Source organism: Ascaphus truei, chromosome 10, assembly GCF_040206685.1.
Source record: "Ascaphus truei isolate aAscTru1 chromosome 10, aAscTru1.hap1, whole genome shotgun sequence".
In the NCBI taxonomy this organism is placed as follows: Eukaryota; Metazoa; Chordata; class Amphibia; order Anura; family Ascaphidae; genus Ascaphus; species Ascaphus truei.
In genome coordinates, this window is record NC_134492.1 from 49255226 (window position 1) to 49271902 (window position 16677).

At 44.3% G+C, this 16677-nt stretch overlaps 1 protein-coding gene across 1 annotated transcript in view; it reads right to left on the reverse strand.

Annotated features, from left to right (window-relative positions):
• Window positions 1-16677, reverse strand: part of HMCN1 (hemicentin 1) — a 302818-nt gene that overhangs the window by 34672 nt on the left and 251469 nt on the right. The window contains exons 85-91 of the mRNA XM_075616900.1: window positions 11814-12004; window positions 10867-10948; window positions 8327-8596; window positions 5263-5433; window positions 3335-3505; window positions 1914-2084; window positions 98-268 (exon numbers count right to left, since the gene is read on the reverse strand). Of these exons, the coding sequence (XP_075473015.1) occupies window positions 98-268; window positions 1914-2084; window positions 3335-3505; window positions 5263-5433; window positions 8327-8596; window positions 10867-10948; window positions 11814-12004 (1227 nt within the window). The remainder of the gene's footprint in view (window positions 1-97; window positions 269-1913; window positions 2085-3334; window positions 3506-5262; window positions 5434-8326; window positions 8597-10866; window positions 10949-11813; window positions 12005-16677) is intronic.

The window sequence follows — 16677 nt, forward strand, 5'->3', positions numbered from 1 at the left end:
TTTGTGAAGTGCTGAGTACACTTTTGGCGCTATATAAATAAAGACATACATACAATGTGAGCTGCTTTATTATTTATTGTCACAGAAAATCACTTACTTGGGCAAAGATCACTGTTGCAAACCTCATTTTCTATCTTATTGCCTTCACACCTATGGCCTCCGTGCTTGGGCGCCGGATTCGAACATTCCCGGGCTCTCTGACGGAGGCCTCCTCCACAGGATAAACTACATGACGTCCAGCTGCTCCACGCTGACCATTTCCCATCCACTAATGAAATTAAAAGGAAATTAATTAGAAGTATAAGAAATGCAAATCATCGCCAGCCACTAAAGGCAGCTACTCTACTAAAAGTTTATTTTTATTTTTTATAAAAACATTGTTTATTCTACTCCTCAGAAAAGACATTATGGAACTAGAGAAAGTGCAGAAAAGAGCCACCAAATTTATAAAGGGGATGGATAATCTGATTTATGAGGAGAGGCTAGCGAAATTAGATTTGTTTACATTATAAAAGGTGTCTAAGAGGGGATATGATAACTATATACAAATATATTTGGGGACAATACAAGGATCTTTCAAAAGAACTATTCATCCCACGGGCAGTACAAAGGACTCGGGGCCATCCCTTGAGGTTGGAGGAAAGGCGATTTCACCATCAACAAAGGAAAGGGTTCTTTACAGCAGCAGTGCGCAAACTGGGGGGCGCGCCTCCGAGACTGTCTGCGGGAGGCGCGGGGTTTACAGAGGCCCCGCTCGCTTCCCGAAGGCACTTAAATGAAGTGCCAGGGAAGCGGCGAAGGCCTCTGTAAACCTTGCTTACCTTGGCTCCGGCGGCATCTTACACGCGTCGCCATGGCAACGCGGCTTCATTGGTCATGTGACGTGACGTCACGACGATGACGCCGCTGGAGCAAAGGTAAGGGGGGGAGGGGCGCGGAGGGAGAGGAACTGCCGCTAGAGGGGCACAGGGAAAAAAGTTTGAACTCTCTGCTTTACAGTAAGGGCAGTTACAGTGTGGAATTCATTACCCATGGAGACTGTGATGGCAGATACAATAGATCTCTTCAAAAAAAAGGTTGGACTTCTTTTTATAAATGAAAGCTATACAGAGATATACCAAATAAGTACACATGGGAAGGATGTTGATCTAGAGAGTAATCATTGTCAATTCTTGGTATCAGGAAGGAATTTATTTCCCCCTTTATGAGATATCATTGGATGATATTTCACTGAGGTTTTTTGTTTGACTTCCTCTGGATCAATATACTTCCTCTTGATCCCATAGGAGAAGGAATTGGCATCGGGGGGGGAGGGGGGGAGGGGGGGAAGAGGAGGAGTTTATACACCCGAAAATGGTTCTCTTCTTGTCCGCTCCCCAAGAGAGGAAGAGAGTGAAGCCATTCGTCTTGCTGCCATGTGGAATGCAGAGAGAAAAGGATTTATTCACCACCAGCTAATATGCCAGCCCAAGCTCCTAATAATTTCATTATCACTGAGGAATTTCTTGTTAATTCCTAAAGGTGCCAGTTCTCCCACAAAAACACCCACAAATAAAACGGATTCTAAAATCAGAATTCGATACTGTTTTTTGCTTGTATTTGTAATATTGACCATACACAAATACAATGCACATATACAGTATTCGTTTTAAATAGAAACTCATTAAAATTATTATTATCATCATTAGTATTATTAATATTACATGAAATAGCTATTCAACGTAAGTCAATCCCACATATAATATATTCTTACAGATCTTGTTACGTCTACCTTACATACCGTAGTCAGTATATGAAAGTGAGTTCATTAACATATTGTAGAATCTCTTATTGTATAAAGTGTGGGTCGTTTCTGTCAGCAGCATGCTGATCAAAACCCCAATGATTAAATTATGATTTAACCTGTTATGTACCTGGACAGTGTTTGTCACTGCATATTTGCATTTGGGTGTCTTGTCCATCACAATATGACCCATCAAATGATGGAGGAGGGTTATTACACTGCCTTACACGAGTTTCAGTTCCTTTCCCACACGTCTTGCTGCACGGCCCCCAGGGAAGCCAGGGACCCCAAGCGCCATCAACTGAAACAAGTTGGAAAATTAGTTCATTGCTATTAATGCGGCAGTCTGACGCTCCCAGCTCCACGGACCCACCGGGTTATGTGAAATTACACTTTTGATAATGGTTATACATATAGGACCATATTTACTAAGCGATGCTATTCCATGGACACCTTCAAGTGCTAAAAGATACCCAACGGCCCATTCACTTGAAAAGGTGTTTTATGGCATAGTACTGCCTGCCGGGTTCAGCGTTGCTCTGGCAGCCAATAGAAAGCTGTGACATCTCCCTGGTCCTGTAGTTGCGTCTCTCTATTGGTAACTATGTGGCTATCTTTGGTGTTTATTCAAAGAAACTGGCAAACTTGTCAACTGGAGGATTAGGAACGTCCCCCAACCAGCAGCATACACACGTTACAAGCTAGTGACACCCATACTGTATTTATTGGGAGTTATGCAATACAGGTAATTTTGTAGGAGTGGGGCAAAGAGGGAAATGTTCATTTTGCATCAATGTATCATGATGTTGCTACCATTTTGCCCCCACATACACAACAGCTCACATTTTGTAGTGTAAACAGCATGAGTTGCCAGGCACATATTGTAATGAAATGCAACAAACTCGGTGCTTAACTTGCTCAATTTCCCCCTTTTGTTTGGGTGACAAATCCCATTCTGAAGTGGCATAATCCTCTCTATCTGCCCAGGATGTAGGAAGTGTCACAAACAGGCTACTTGTTGTACATACTGTACAGTACGATAGAGGGAGCAACGCATTTGGCGACTGCACTGACTGTACCAACATCCTTTTCAATACATCTCTCCCATTGAATTCCAGATGAGAACCCCGGTTCATTTTAATTGCTAATTAATATATAGTTAACATAGAAGCAGAATTTGGTGGCAGATAAGAACCATTAGGCCCATTTTATCTGCACATTTTCGTATCAGTGCAAACAATATGGGCCAAGTGGCTCTTACTTGCCGTCAAATTCTGTTGTACAACGTTGTAGCCTATTTGATGCTTGTTTCTCTTTAATATTTACTGTTGGATGTGCTTATGTCTATGCCAAGCATTTGTTAATTTCCCTTACTTTGTGAGTATCTACCACCTCGGATGGGAGGCCTTTCCACAAATCCACCACCCTTTCTCATTTCCGCTGAGCCTGTCACCCACCAGCTTCAAAGCATGACGTCTTCTTCTAGGCATCATCTTTCTCTTAAGTGAATTCGGTATTGTTTTACTAGCAGACGTCCCAAATCCCCTTTACCTGGGCACGGTTTTAAATGGCACACTGCGATTTCCACCGCGCTCCCATCACACGCTCTTCCTCCCTCTTGTGCTGAGGGATCATTACAAGTTCGTATTCTTGTTCTTTTGCCGTGGCCACATGTTTTAGAACACTCTTCCCACGCACTCCACTCTGACCAGTTTCCATCCACTAAACCGAACAAAGACAATGATGTTATTACCAGATGTCAGACTGCAGCAAGATTTGATTTACAGTGTCGTTATTTTCTTCTCCACAAAAAACAGGCGGTCTGAAAACGTTGCTGTATAGTGTGTGCCTGCTGACATTTCCGCTCCCTGTGTGTGCTGACATTTCCTTTCCCTGTGTGTGCTGACATTTCTTCTCCCTGTGTGTGCTGAGATTTCCTCTCCCTGTGTGTGCTGAGATTTTCTGTATTGCTGCTTTTTTTGATACATTAAAGAAGAAACTTGGTGAGAACAAAAGAAAAACGCAAGTCCTTCATTTTTCTTTGATTTACTCTTTGAGCGCTGGCCAGTTTGTTTTCTGTATAGCTGTATGCACCTAGCGGTATAGATGCCGGATCATAGCACGTCCGGCTGAACTATATTACACACAGTGAGTGCTAGTTCCTTCTATTTTGTGTTTGTATTTTCTTCTCCACCAAAGTAAATTCATCAAGGAATTCAATTTTTGTCATAGTTAATATTGGAATAAAAACTCAAATTCATATACAGTAGTTTGTATTAATGTACTGGATACACTTGTTGCGTTCATTAATTCCTCCTTCCAATATAATAATATAATCTATAACGCTTTTCTATAAGAACAGACTCTCTGAAGGGATTATTGTTCCATATGAACAGTACTTTGTTCTATTTATAGCATAACATATCTTTGTTGTGCATTATTTTTTAGAAAGAGTGGGGATCTTTGAATTATAATGAGTTTATTTTGGGGGGTTTCTACGATATCCCCTCTTTACTACCATCCATCTACCCGAGGCTCTCAAAGCCGTCAACAGTCTAAGTTATTTCAAGGCTTCAGTAGTCTCACATTTGAATCTGGTCTGTAACTGTTACATACTGTATGCCTATACTGTAACATTATCTTTAACTGTTCATGAAAGGACGGTAAATTCAATGTATAACCTCTGTTCATTTAATTTAACCATGTATTTGTCACCATAACTCTGTGCCCAGGACATACTTGAAAACGAGAGATAACTCTCAATGTATTACTTCCTAGTAAAACATTTTATAAATAAAATAAATACTGTACCTCAATTGACCCCTCATTTCATTTTAACCCTAGTTTACCTTTTCTTTAAAAAACAGTGGTCCACGTTCTTAAGTGCTAGAGTGGTACAGAGTAGCACTACTTTTTATTTACACACATACTGTTCCCTTTCTATCATTACTTGTTGCCAAGTATAAATAGGCTGCACATCTTTCTACAATATGGTGCACATTTTCTTTTCCTAATGTTTAAATACATTCTGTGAACTCATCAGTCCTTTTTTAAGGCTTTTCAACCTGTTTTTTTCCGGGTCTCAGAAGGCCAAAGTATGTGTGCTAAACAAATCAACGTCAAATATAAACCCCCATCCTAACCAGCGTGGCACGGTATATTTGACGGACCTGAAGGTGCCACAGAAAGTTAGATGTGTGTCTCTGAAGCTCCGTACATTCTGTACTCAGTGACACCATCTACATTAATCCCCAAGAGGTGGTCCCTGTGCCACGGGGTCTGGCACTCCAGGCCACATGATGTCCAAGGCTTAGATTGTGTCTCCCTCACTGAGCGCAAGACACGATCTGAAGTAAAGGGAAATGGGAGAGGTGGATGCCTCGTCTTCAGTTTCCGGGGTAGGGGCCACCGAGATCACGGGATCACTTTCCAGGTGTCACAGCCCTTCCCCCCGGCACTCAAAGGGATAAACCTATTACCTGGGCATGGTTTATTCTGGCAGCTTCGTGTCTCTGTCTCTGCCCCACGGCAGTAAAGACCACCGTTTGCTGGGACAGGATTGTCACACAGTCGGATCCTTTTCCGAACTCCCTGACCACAAGTCACAGTACAAGTCTGCCAAGGGAGCCACTCCGAAAACCCGCCGTGCACTGCAAGGAGAGTCAGGAAATCAGTTAACAGGCATAATGTTAATTTAAAGGCAGATATAGACCACTTGGCCCAACCAAGCCCAGATTCACTACGCTCTGTTAGCCTCTTTAACGTTTCTATAATCTATAATCTAATTTACTGGCCGGTAATCATACCGCTGTATTCACTAACATATAACATTACATTTACCGGCATTTACTCCCATTGCAACAGCAGCATTACGTTTAATGGCCGTTAGTGTTAACAAGATGGTAATAATAAGGCTTAAAGATACTCAATCCCTATTCATTAGGCGCCATTAAGGATCACGCCAGGAAAGAATATACTTAATACTGGCCTAGAGTGTGAGCTGCGAACACACCTGAGATACCTGGGCGGTAATTAATAGGACCTGTTTCAGGGATATGCCCATTTTCCTCTCTGTTCTGGAACCTCAGACAGACCCTGTTTGATCCTCGCGCTTTGTTTTATATTTACAGTAACCTTATGCTGGGGATATAAAAACCAACGTCACTTTTACTGGTTTGTATCTCGGGAGCTAAGGGGTCCCTGGAGCGGGAATGAATGGGGTTAAGTTCCAGGGACCCCCTTCTTCCCATCCTGGTAAAAAAAAAAGCTGTGTGTGCTGTGCACGTGCATAGTAAGTGAAACTTCTTTGACTTTTGTCACAGAAATTGTATTTGTGTTTGTGATGTTTTAATTAAAAATCAAAATACAATTTCATTGACAAAACGCAAATAAATTTGACTTATAACGCGCGTGCTCGGTACACATCCCCTCTATTAGCTATTTGCACTAAGTGTGAATTCCTTGTGGGTGCGTGCGACTGTGAGTGTGCGTGTGACTGTGCGTGTGACTGAGAGTGTGCGTGTGACTGAGAGTGTGCGTGTGACTAAGAGTGTGCGTGTGACTGAGAGTGTGCGTGTGACTGAGAGTGTGCGTGTGACTGACTGAGTGTGCATGTGAGTGTGACTGTGAGTGTGCGTGTGACTGAGAGTGTGCGTGTGACTGACTGAGTGTGCATGTGAGTGTGCATGTGAGTGTGCATGTGACTGTGCGTGTGACTGAGTGTACGTGTGACTGTGCGTGCGACTGACTGTGCGTGCGACTGACTGAGTGTGCATGTGAGTGTGCGTGTGACTGTGCGTGTGACTGTGAGTGTGCGTGTGACTGTGAGTGTGCATGTGACTGTGCATGTGACTGTGAGTGTACATGTGACTGTGCGTGTGACTGTGAGTGTGCATGTGACTGTGAGTGTGCATGTGACTGTGCATGTGACTGTGCGTGACTGTGACTGTGCGTGTGACTGTGTGCGCGTGACTGAGTGTGCGTGTGACTGAGTGTGCGTGTGTGTTACAGTGTGACACAGGGGGTGTGGGTGGGTGGTCTGCGCTCCGTGTCCTTTTATTAAAAATTTAATGGGCGCGTGGGGGTAACGGCGCCGCTGCCAGACGCTTCTGCGCATGCGTGGCGTCCGACAGGGTCGCCATGACTACTGCGCATGCGCGGGCTGCGCAGAGGTTGGCGGCAGCTGAACAGCTCCCCTTCTTGTTTGTACGCGAGTGAGCCCAGCGGAGGGAGCTCTGTCTGAGTCTCCCGCCCGGCGGCAGAGGAGTGTCCAGCCCCGCACCAGAGGAGTCTCCCGCCCCGCGCCAGAGGAGTCTCCCGCCCCACGCCAGAGGAGTCTCCCGCCCGGCACCAGAGGAGTCTCCCGCCCGGCGCCAGAGGAGTCTCCCGCCCGGCGCCAGAGGAGTCACCAGCCTGTGTATCCTGTGGCAGCAAGCCCACCTGCGGAGGTATGTGTATGTATTTATGTGTGTTTGTGTTTGTGTCAGTGTGTGTGTTTGTGTCAGTGTGTGTGTGTGACATGTCAATGGCCTGTGACCCTAGAAAACATACATTGCACATGTACTGTATATACACCTCTGCTTTAATGGATTATCTTCCCCTCGGGCAAGGAGAGCACAAATGGGGAAGGGTGCCCATCTTCCCCCCGGCTTGCTCCGGGGGCAGGGGGACTTGCAGGGTGCCGCTCGGTTCAAGCAGTAGATGCTGCCCCCATCACTGTGCAGCAGAAGCACTCGCCCCCGATGGAGTAGAGAGCTACTGCTGTAATTTGAGCTTGGCGTGCAGCTGGGACAGAGAGCGGGCCTGGTCCCAGGAGCCAGTCAGCGCGTTGTAGCAGGAGAGCCGGGCCCGGTCCCCACTGCCCCGGATGCAGCCCATGCCCATCTCCAACTGGGGGAAATTGCGGCCGGCCGTTAGGAGCGGTGGGTGTGATGTCAGTGTTGGGGTCGGGCTGAGCCAGAACACAGCCCGGCCTCAACTGCCAGCACTGACGTCACATCCGTTTCATTTCTGTCTCCACAATCCATTTTTGCCCCAGTTCGAATGAGGTGCCACTAAGGAAGTTTCACTTCAAAAAAAGGGGGAAATCAGTGGGGCAGACTGCTCCTGTAACCTACTCTTTATTAATAACCAAAAGTGAGTGTCTTTTCTTTATTTGCAGCGCCATAGATACTACTCTGCAAGGGGGGCAGCTCCAGTCCTCAAGGGCCACCAACAGGCCAGGTATTAGAGATATCACTGCTTCAGCATAGGAGGTGGTGTCATTATGACTGAGCCACTGACTGAGCCACGAGTCTTGCAGCAGGGATAATCTTAAAACCTGACCAGTTGGTGGCCCTTGAGGACTGGGGTTGCTGTACTGTATTTAATTGTATGTTTGAACATTTTCTGCACATTATACAATGACAGCTAACTCCTCTAACACAGTAAATGTTCTGCTCCCCACTAATTAAATATATGAATATTTTTGTTTTATTGGTATTTTGTCAAATAAAATATATAATAATTACCTTTAGGGCTGAATTATACAATATTGTACAGTACCTTGGACAGTGACTGTAACCGCGATGATAGCAGATCCCATTATATTTGTAGCTTTGCATTCATATACTGAAGTGTCCTCTTTGTCAGCGGCAACTATTTGCAATGAGTTGTTTGACAGAACAGTGATTCGATTGTCATTGATAACAGGCCGGCTCTGACGGGACCAAGCAATGAGTGGTACCGGTTCTCCTTCGGCTTGGCAGTTTAGAGCTACAGTTCTTCCAACAGCGACAGTCGTGTCCATCGGATGAACGGTTATAGTTGGTGGTTCTTAGAGAAGAGATTGAGTTTTAATGACAAGACAAACAATGACAATAAAAAGTAAATATATCTTTCAAAGTCGACCTCTCTTTGGGACCTATCCAGCCGCCTGTTTGGCCGCCTTCCACATGCTGGAGTAGAGGTCAGCTTCACTCAAACAAATAGGACTAAAATCTTCCCTAGCATAGAGTAGACTGCAGCACCGCCATACTAAATAGGGGGCTCTGTCTCGCCCTAACCTGATCTGCCTCTCCCTAACCCGCTCTGCCTCTCACTAACCCACTCTGCCTCGCCCTAATCTGCTCTGTCTCGCCCTAACCCTTTCTGCCTCTCTCTAACCTGCTCTGCCTCTCACTAACCCGCTCTGCCTCTCCCTAACCCGCTCTGCCTCTCTCTGACCCCCTCTACCTCTCTCTAACCCCCTCTACCTCTCTCTAACCCCCTCTGCCTCTTTCTAACCCCCTCTGCCTCTTTCTAACCCGCTCTGCCTCTCTCTAACCCAGTCTGCCTCTCTCTAACCCCCTCTGCCTCTCTCTGACCCCCTCTGCCTCTCTCTGACCCCCTCTGCCTCTTTCTAACCCGCTCTGCCTCTCCCTAACCCGCTCTGCCTCTCCCTTACCCGCTCTTCCTCTCTCTGACCCCCTCTGCCTCTCTCTGACCCCCTCTGCCTCTCTCTGACCCCCTCTGCCTCTCTCTGACCCCCTCTGCCTCTCTCTAACCCCCTCTGCCTCTCTCTTACCCCCTCTGCCTCTCCCTTACCCCCTCTGCCTCTCCCTGACCCCCTCTGCCTCTCTCTGACCCCCTCTGCCTCTCTCTGACCCCCTCTGCCTCTCTCTGACCCCCTCTGCCTCTCTCTAACCCCCTCTGCCTCTTTCTAACCCGCTCTGCCTCTTTCTAACCCCCTCTGCCTCTCTCTAACCCCCTCTGCCTCTCCCTTACCCCCTCTGCCTCTCCCTAACCCACCTATCTCCTTTATTTCCTTTTTCTTTTCACTCACAGCCTATGTGTGCTTATTCTTTTTCTCACTATCCCTGATTTTTGAACATTATAACATACAAACAAAGCAAAACTCTGCGGCTCCGGAGGCAATGTCTGCCGCGGCAGCGCCACGGGGGGGGGGGGGTGTCCATGCGTGACCGCAGCTTGCCCCGGTGCCGGAGACTGTTACTTTTGATACATCTGTATCTTTCTTCTCTCATTTTGTAGCAGTTTCTTTGAATAAATAATGTGTCCGCTGCCCTGTTCCTCGTGTTTTCCTCACCATCACTCCAACGGATGTGTTCTCCGCATCGATTACCCGTTACATCACTGCCTTTATTCCCCCTACATTCCTCTAGGATTTCACTAAGGGAAATAACCCCACAATAACACAATAATTCCATTTTACATAAATATGGTGTTACTTGCTGTGCTTTAGTTTTTTAGAATAGACACTTATTGGACCTCTAGTTAATATTTTCATGTTCAGCCACTCTAAGCGGTCCTAATATCCATTTCAATATTGTGGAAAGGTGTGTATTTTACCATTGTTAGTGGACAACATATAGGCCCACATTTACTAAACAGTGCTACACCATATGACACCTTCCAGCACGTATTATTAAATATACGTCTGGCCTCACTAAGGTGACTGAGCTGTAACGTGCCTTCCGGCATGGAAGGTGTCTCATGAAATAATATCACTTAGTTAATAGGGCGCTTTATGGCCCATTGACTTGAATGCATTCGTTGTGTGTTTTCCAGCATGGAAGGTTTCTGATGAAGTGCTACTTCTCAGTAAAGTATAGTAAGACCCAAAGGAAAGTGTCAAGAATGCAACCGCGTCTTCCCCTGGCTGCAGGGAGTCACACGGCGGGAAATCCGAGACGGAAATATGCCCCCCACAGGTCATCGTGGATATTACCTTCTCCGGAGCATTTTGCTTATTTTTTTTTTGCCACAGCTCAGGGGCAGGCAAGTCTGGCTACATATGCAAGATATATAATCACCTTATTATTGATGTACTATACAAAGGTTGCTTTCTCCAGTTAAGCCCTATGTGTATCAGCGTTGATAGGAGTTTCCTGCTGTGCACATAATGAGATGTATCGTTTTGTACATCATCTTCTCTCCCTTTACCTGCATAATTAAATCCTTCGGTCTAACCATCTGCAGCAGCTGGTGCAGTGCTTCCCAATCTCGCTTTCTGTGCCCTGATAAAGAGACCCCCACAGCTTTACTTTCCCAACATTCCTGCATTAATATTGAGATACGGGATGATCTGAAAGGTTACGTCTTACTCTGCAACACCAGCCTCACGCTATGTTCCAATACGCCCGCATCGTTTGTAGCTGTGCACTTGTATTCAGCAACATCTTCGTTCTAGGTTAAAAAATCAATGGTGAAGTTATTGTATCCTCCTATATCACTTAGATTGTAAGCTCCCAGGGGCAGGGATCTCCTTTCCTAGTGTTTGACTTTGTCGTGCTTATTGTATTATTATAATTCCCTGTACTATGTAAAGCGTTGAGTACACTGTGGGCGCTATATAAATAAAGATATACATACACATTGTGTGCATATATTCACTCAATTAGACACAGAATTACCAAATTACAATGTACAATGTTACCATTCTTCTTTCTTTCATAAGCAGGAGGATTTCATGTCCAAATGCTGCAATACGTTTTCTAGAAATCGGCTACATTAATCACTACTTTCCCCCCAAACCCTTAAGATGTTTAGAACTAAAACCAGAACTACAAGCCAAGTGCCGATCACTGATGTTTCCCACCATATCTTTTTTTATCTGTTTTAAGTTACATTATTTTATTCACCTAATTGTTTTTATGTCAGTATACCGACTGTAATCATTGTTTATGCGTTATTGTGCTTATTATGCTATTTTGCATCATTCTGGTGAATTTTTAGTTTTATTCCTAATTTGATAAAAATCCAAAACCAAAGAAGTAAGACTTTTGGAAAGACCAGAACACGGACATTTTTAGAACCAAAATATGAGTGGAAGTGCAAAACCCCAAGTTATTAAATTGCCTTCATTTTTAAAACAGCTTTTTAATCACCATTTCTATACAGTATGTTCTATTGAGGCTTAATTCATTGATTCTAAACAAAAATCTAAAGATTGTATTTAAATTAAAAAAAGTTACTTGTTGTTATTGTTGTGTAAATAAAAAGAGTAGAAAAGCTTGTGGAAACAGCAAGATAAGTGCGAAACGTGACTTACCACAGTGTTATAGATTGCAAGAGAACCATTATTGAATTGTTTCATTCGACTGCTAAACAGAATACTCTTTCCATTTTTACCCCACTGGATTCTAGGAGACGGACTTCCTTTTACTGCACAATTTAAAATCACGTTGCCCCCCAAAGCTGCAGTGTGATTGTCATAGTGAATTCCAATAAGTACGGGAGGCTCTGAAGGGAAAACACAATACAACAGGATACATTAAGTGTGATATTTAACATGCATAAGTATCAAACTATGATAGTCTTTCAAGATATGTTCTTCTTGTGTAATCCCAATGTGACGCAAATTACCACCCTTATTTCTACATTTTTCCCTAGCTTTTTGATGTTATTGTAGCTTTCTTTAAACAGGCCCGAAGCCTGCAGTAAAGTGTTCTCATGGTGACCTCTATTGCTTATTCCCACAGGCTCCCTTCAGAAGCATAGAGCTGAATGTATCCTCAATGTGTCATCTCTCATGTTCTAAACTCCTGACACGGCTGTTTGTAGCCCAGGGATGTCACGAAGGGGCACATTCTATATAATCCAAAGCCGCTGTTCTCGGCCCAAAAAGACTTCAATAGGGTTTTTTTGGTAAAAAATGACCCAAATGGCATCTTTGGACTGCACCATATAGAAATTGCCCTGAGTGAGCGGTGTTTTGCACCCATTTCATTTTAGCTTGGGACTCGTGATTTACGAATAATAACCATAATTAAATAGTCACCGAGCAGGAAAAACTAGAGTTGTGGAACCAGATATAAGAGTGTATAAGACTGAATCTGGCCTTGTTGAATTGATATATAAGTATGTTCCTGATGTTGAAACCCTGTGTATAAGACTGAATCTGGCCTTGTTGAATTGATATATAAGTATGTTCCTGATGTTGAAACCCTGTGTATAAGACTGAATCTGGCCTTGTTGAATTGATATATAAGTTAGTATGTTTGAATGTAAAAAGTAATTTTTTTTTTCCTCTTAACTCTGTGCTGTTAATTGACCAAATGGAACAAGCTGACTGATTGGGGAGGGGGAGGGTCATGTGACTGTTTTTGTGTATAATACTAACACCTTTGCTGCATTGGGCAGGAACGGCATTAGGCAGTGAGGTTTTTAAGTGATAAAAACAGTTAAACTACAGTTTGACTAGAGGTGACTGGGGACTGGATCTACTGCACACTCTTTTACTCAAGACAACAAACGGTAAGCTATTCAGATCACACTATGATCCCATGCTTGTTAGCCTGCATAGTTTAACCCCCCACCCCTTTACAACTTCTTTCACTGCAGCCTCTCCCAAAACTGCCTGCACAAAACACTGAAACCCTGAATTGACCCTAGCATTGCAATGCAGCAAAACACTTGAAAAGGTACAGGCCCACCCCTGCTGTTTAGTCTGCACACACTCACTCTGCTCACAACAGCTCCGTGCAGCACTGCCTACCTCTGGCATCATGAACCTGCTATGTCTTCTAACTTTTTTCTTTCTCCTGGCCTCATGGAGATGTTACTCCCTCTATCCACTACAAACTCCTCCATCCTAGCCCACAGCCAACATCACCATACACCCTGGACTACTCAAAAGCCTTGCACTATCTACTGAATGTTGGTGGAGAACTCTAAAAACCAGCACACCAACCACTGCTCACTCTAATGGCAAACACCACAAATTTACAACTTGCAAACAACTACCCAAATTTCTACTCATACTATTACTCTCTCTAGCAGGTGATGTTGAAACTAACCCAGGTCCTCCCATTTCAGCTCTGTCCCATTTCAGCTCTGTCCCATGCCCCTGAGAATTCCACCTTTAAATTCCAAAAAGGGCTATCTGTCGCCCATATAAACATCCGGAGCCTGCTGCCCAAATTGGATGAACTAAGGGCATGGTGACTTATGCATAAACCCAAAGCCATCGTTCTTACAGAAACATGGCTATCCTCTAAAACCCCTGATGCAAATATCGCCATTCAGGGATACTCCATTTTAGGAGAGATAGGTCAAAGAGAGGAGGAGGGGTGTTATTTTATATTGCAGACACCTTACAATTTACACTGTTACATTGCCCACCAAGTCCACCCTCTTTTGAAACTCTAGTAGGCAAAATCTGCCTCCCCTTTTCTAAGCCCATCTTGCTTGCTGCCATCTACCGCCCCCCTAAAGCCCCTTTACAATCCTTGACTGATATCACCCACTTTCTTGCCTCCATTTCCTCTCTGAATGAGAAAAGTGAGCTGCTAGTTCTAGGGGATTTCAACTTCAATTGGCTTGACCCTAAAAACCACAAAATCCAGATACAGCTCAAGTCACTTAACCTATCGCAACTCATTTCCCAACCCACACGAATAAACCTGAAGTCGCATAACCATTCCTTGCTAGACTGGATTCTCTCCTCAAACCCCAGCAGAATCCAATCCTCTGGCATCCTTCCTGATATTTTCAGTGACCATGCAATAGTGTACTGTGTAAGGAAAATTAAAACGCCCCATTCAAGCCCTAAAGTTCTCCTCACTAGAACATTTAAAAACTTTAACCCACAACAGTTTCTGGATGACCTTACCAACTGCCCATGGCACAGAATCGATTTAATTCCTGACCCTGATTCTGCGCTCGACTATTTCCAATCCGAGCTCCACTACGCAAAATAAGGGTACGGGGGGGCCCACCTTCCATGGGTTACACCTGACCTTATAGCACTCTACCAGTTCAGGGATGCCTTGTGGAAAAGCTACAAAGTAACTGGCACTACCAAGGATCTCAATCACTACAGATGCCTGCGGAACGTGTGCACAAGGCAAACAAGGTATGCAAAAGCACAATATTACTCTGACAATCTCCACCAAAATACATCAAACCCAGCTAACTTCTGGAAGGTTATCAACAATATATTCCAGGCTCCTAACCATCAACAACCAAGTAATATCACTAAGGGGGATATTACTCTGACAAACCCCACTGACATTGCAAATGCATTCAATGATTACTTTGTGGGGTGTGCCACTAACTTATTAGCGAAACGCAGCACAAACCCCAAACCTGAATCTCATCCTGGGAGTACCCCTATAGTCCCACCCCCTCCCAACACTGCCCACAATTTTCAATTTAGCCCAGTATCTGAAGAGGAGATTACACAAGCGCTCCTCAAACTAAAACTAAGCAGCCAATGTGGACCCGACTTACTACAATCTAGGTTCCTACGACTTGGTGCCCCAGCCATTGCCAAACCAATTGCGTCCATAGTCAACTCTATTCTGTCTGCAGGCCATATCCCTAAGACCTGGAAAACTGCCAGAGTTGTCCCAATCTTCAAAAGTGGGGACAAAAACACTGTCTCAAACTACAGGCCAATCTCGCTTCTCCCAATTCTATCCAAAGTTATGGAAAAATGTGTCCACTCCCAATTAAGCGATTTCTACACCAAGACACATTTCCCTAGCCAATTCCAGTCTGGGTTTCATCCCAAACACTCCACCGTAACTACCCTGCTAAAAGTTTGCAATGAAATCCAGTGTGGAATGGAACGGGGACAACTCACTGGTGCAGTATTCCTAGATTTTGCAAAGGCTTTTGACACAGTTGATCATGTTATCCTGCTTAACAAACTCCAGAGCTCTGGAATAGGGAAACATGCTTTAAACTGGTTTCAGTCCTACCTATCAGGAAGATCCCAACATGTGTCCATCTCAGGCTCTAACTCCAACCCCCTGGATATCACCTGTGGTGTCCCGCAAGGCTCTGTTCTGGGGCCCCTACTCTTCTCAGTGTTCATTAATGATCTTCCCACAGCTTGTAAGGAAGCCTCAATACACATGTATGCAGATGACACAATCCTGTATGCACACAGCCATAGCCTCTCTGACCTTCAACACATACTTCAGTCTGACTTTTTGAGACTCGAAAACTGGATTTCCCAAAACAAACTGTTTTTAAACACTGACAAGACTGTAACAATGGTATTTGGGACCAAGACTAAATTTGTAAAGCTTCCAGTGACTGAGCTCCTGATTAGAACCAACGCTAAAACCACCCTAACACCTGTCACTAGTTTTAAATACCTGGGCTTATGGTTTGACTCCCACTTAACATTCGGGATGCACATTGATACCCTGACAACCAAGACCTATGCCAAACTAGGGGTACTTTACAGGAACAAATCCTCCTTAAGTCTCCTGGTCAGAAAGCGTATTGCACAGCAGATGCTAATGCCAATTATTGACTATGGAGACATAGTATATGGCTCGGCTCCTCAAACCCACCTTAGCAAACTTGACACCCTCTACAATTCAATTTGTCATTTTGTTCTCCAATGCAACTACAACACACATCACTGCGAAATGCTCAAAGAACTAGATTGGTCATCACTAGAGTCTAGGCGCAAAGTTCACCTTTCCTGTCTCACCCTCAAATACTTTCTGGGCAAGCTACCCAGCTACCTGAACAAGCTCCTCACCCCTACCACATGCAGTACCTATCACCTGAGATCAGACTCCAAAAGACTATTCATGGTCCCAAGACTCAACAAAGTATCCGGACGTTCCTCCTTCTCCTTCCGTGCACCCCAAAACTGGAACAACCTACCAGAGACTCTCATATCCACCACCAGCTTAAGTTCTTTCAAATCTAAGGCTGTCTCACACTTTAATCTGATCTGTAACTGTTTCATACGCTCATAATATATATTTTCTTTAACTGTGCATGCAATGTCTTGTATATAATGTATACCTTGTTCATTTATGTAACTGTATTTGTAACCATGTATTATTTTGTTTTACTCTGTGCCCAGGACATACTTGAAAACGAGAGGTAACTCTCAATGTATTACTTCCTGGTAAAATATTTTATAAATAAATAAATAAATAAGA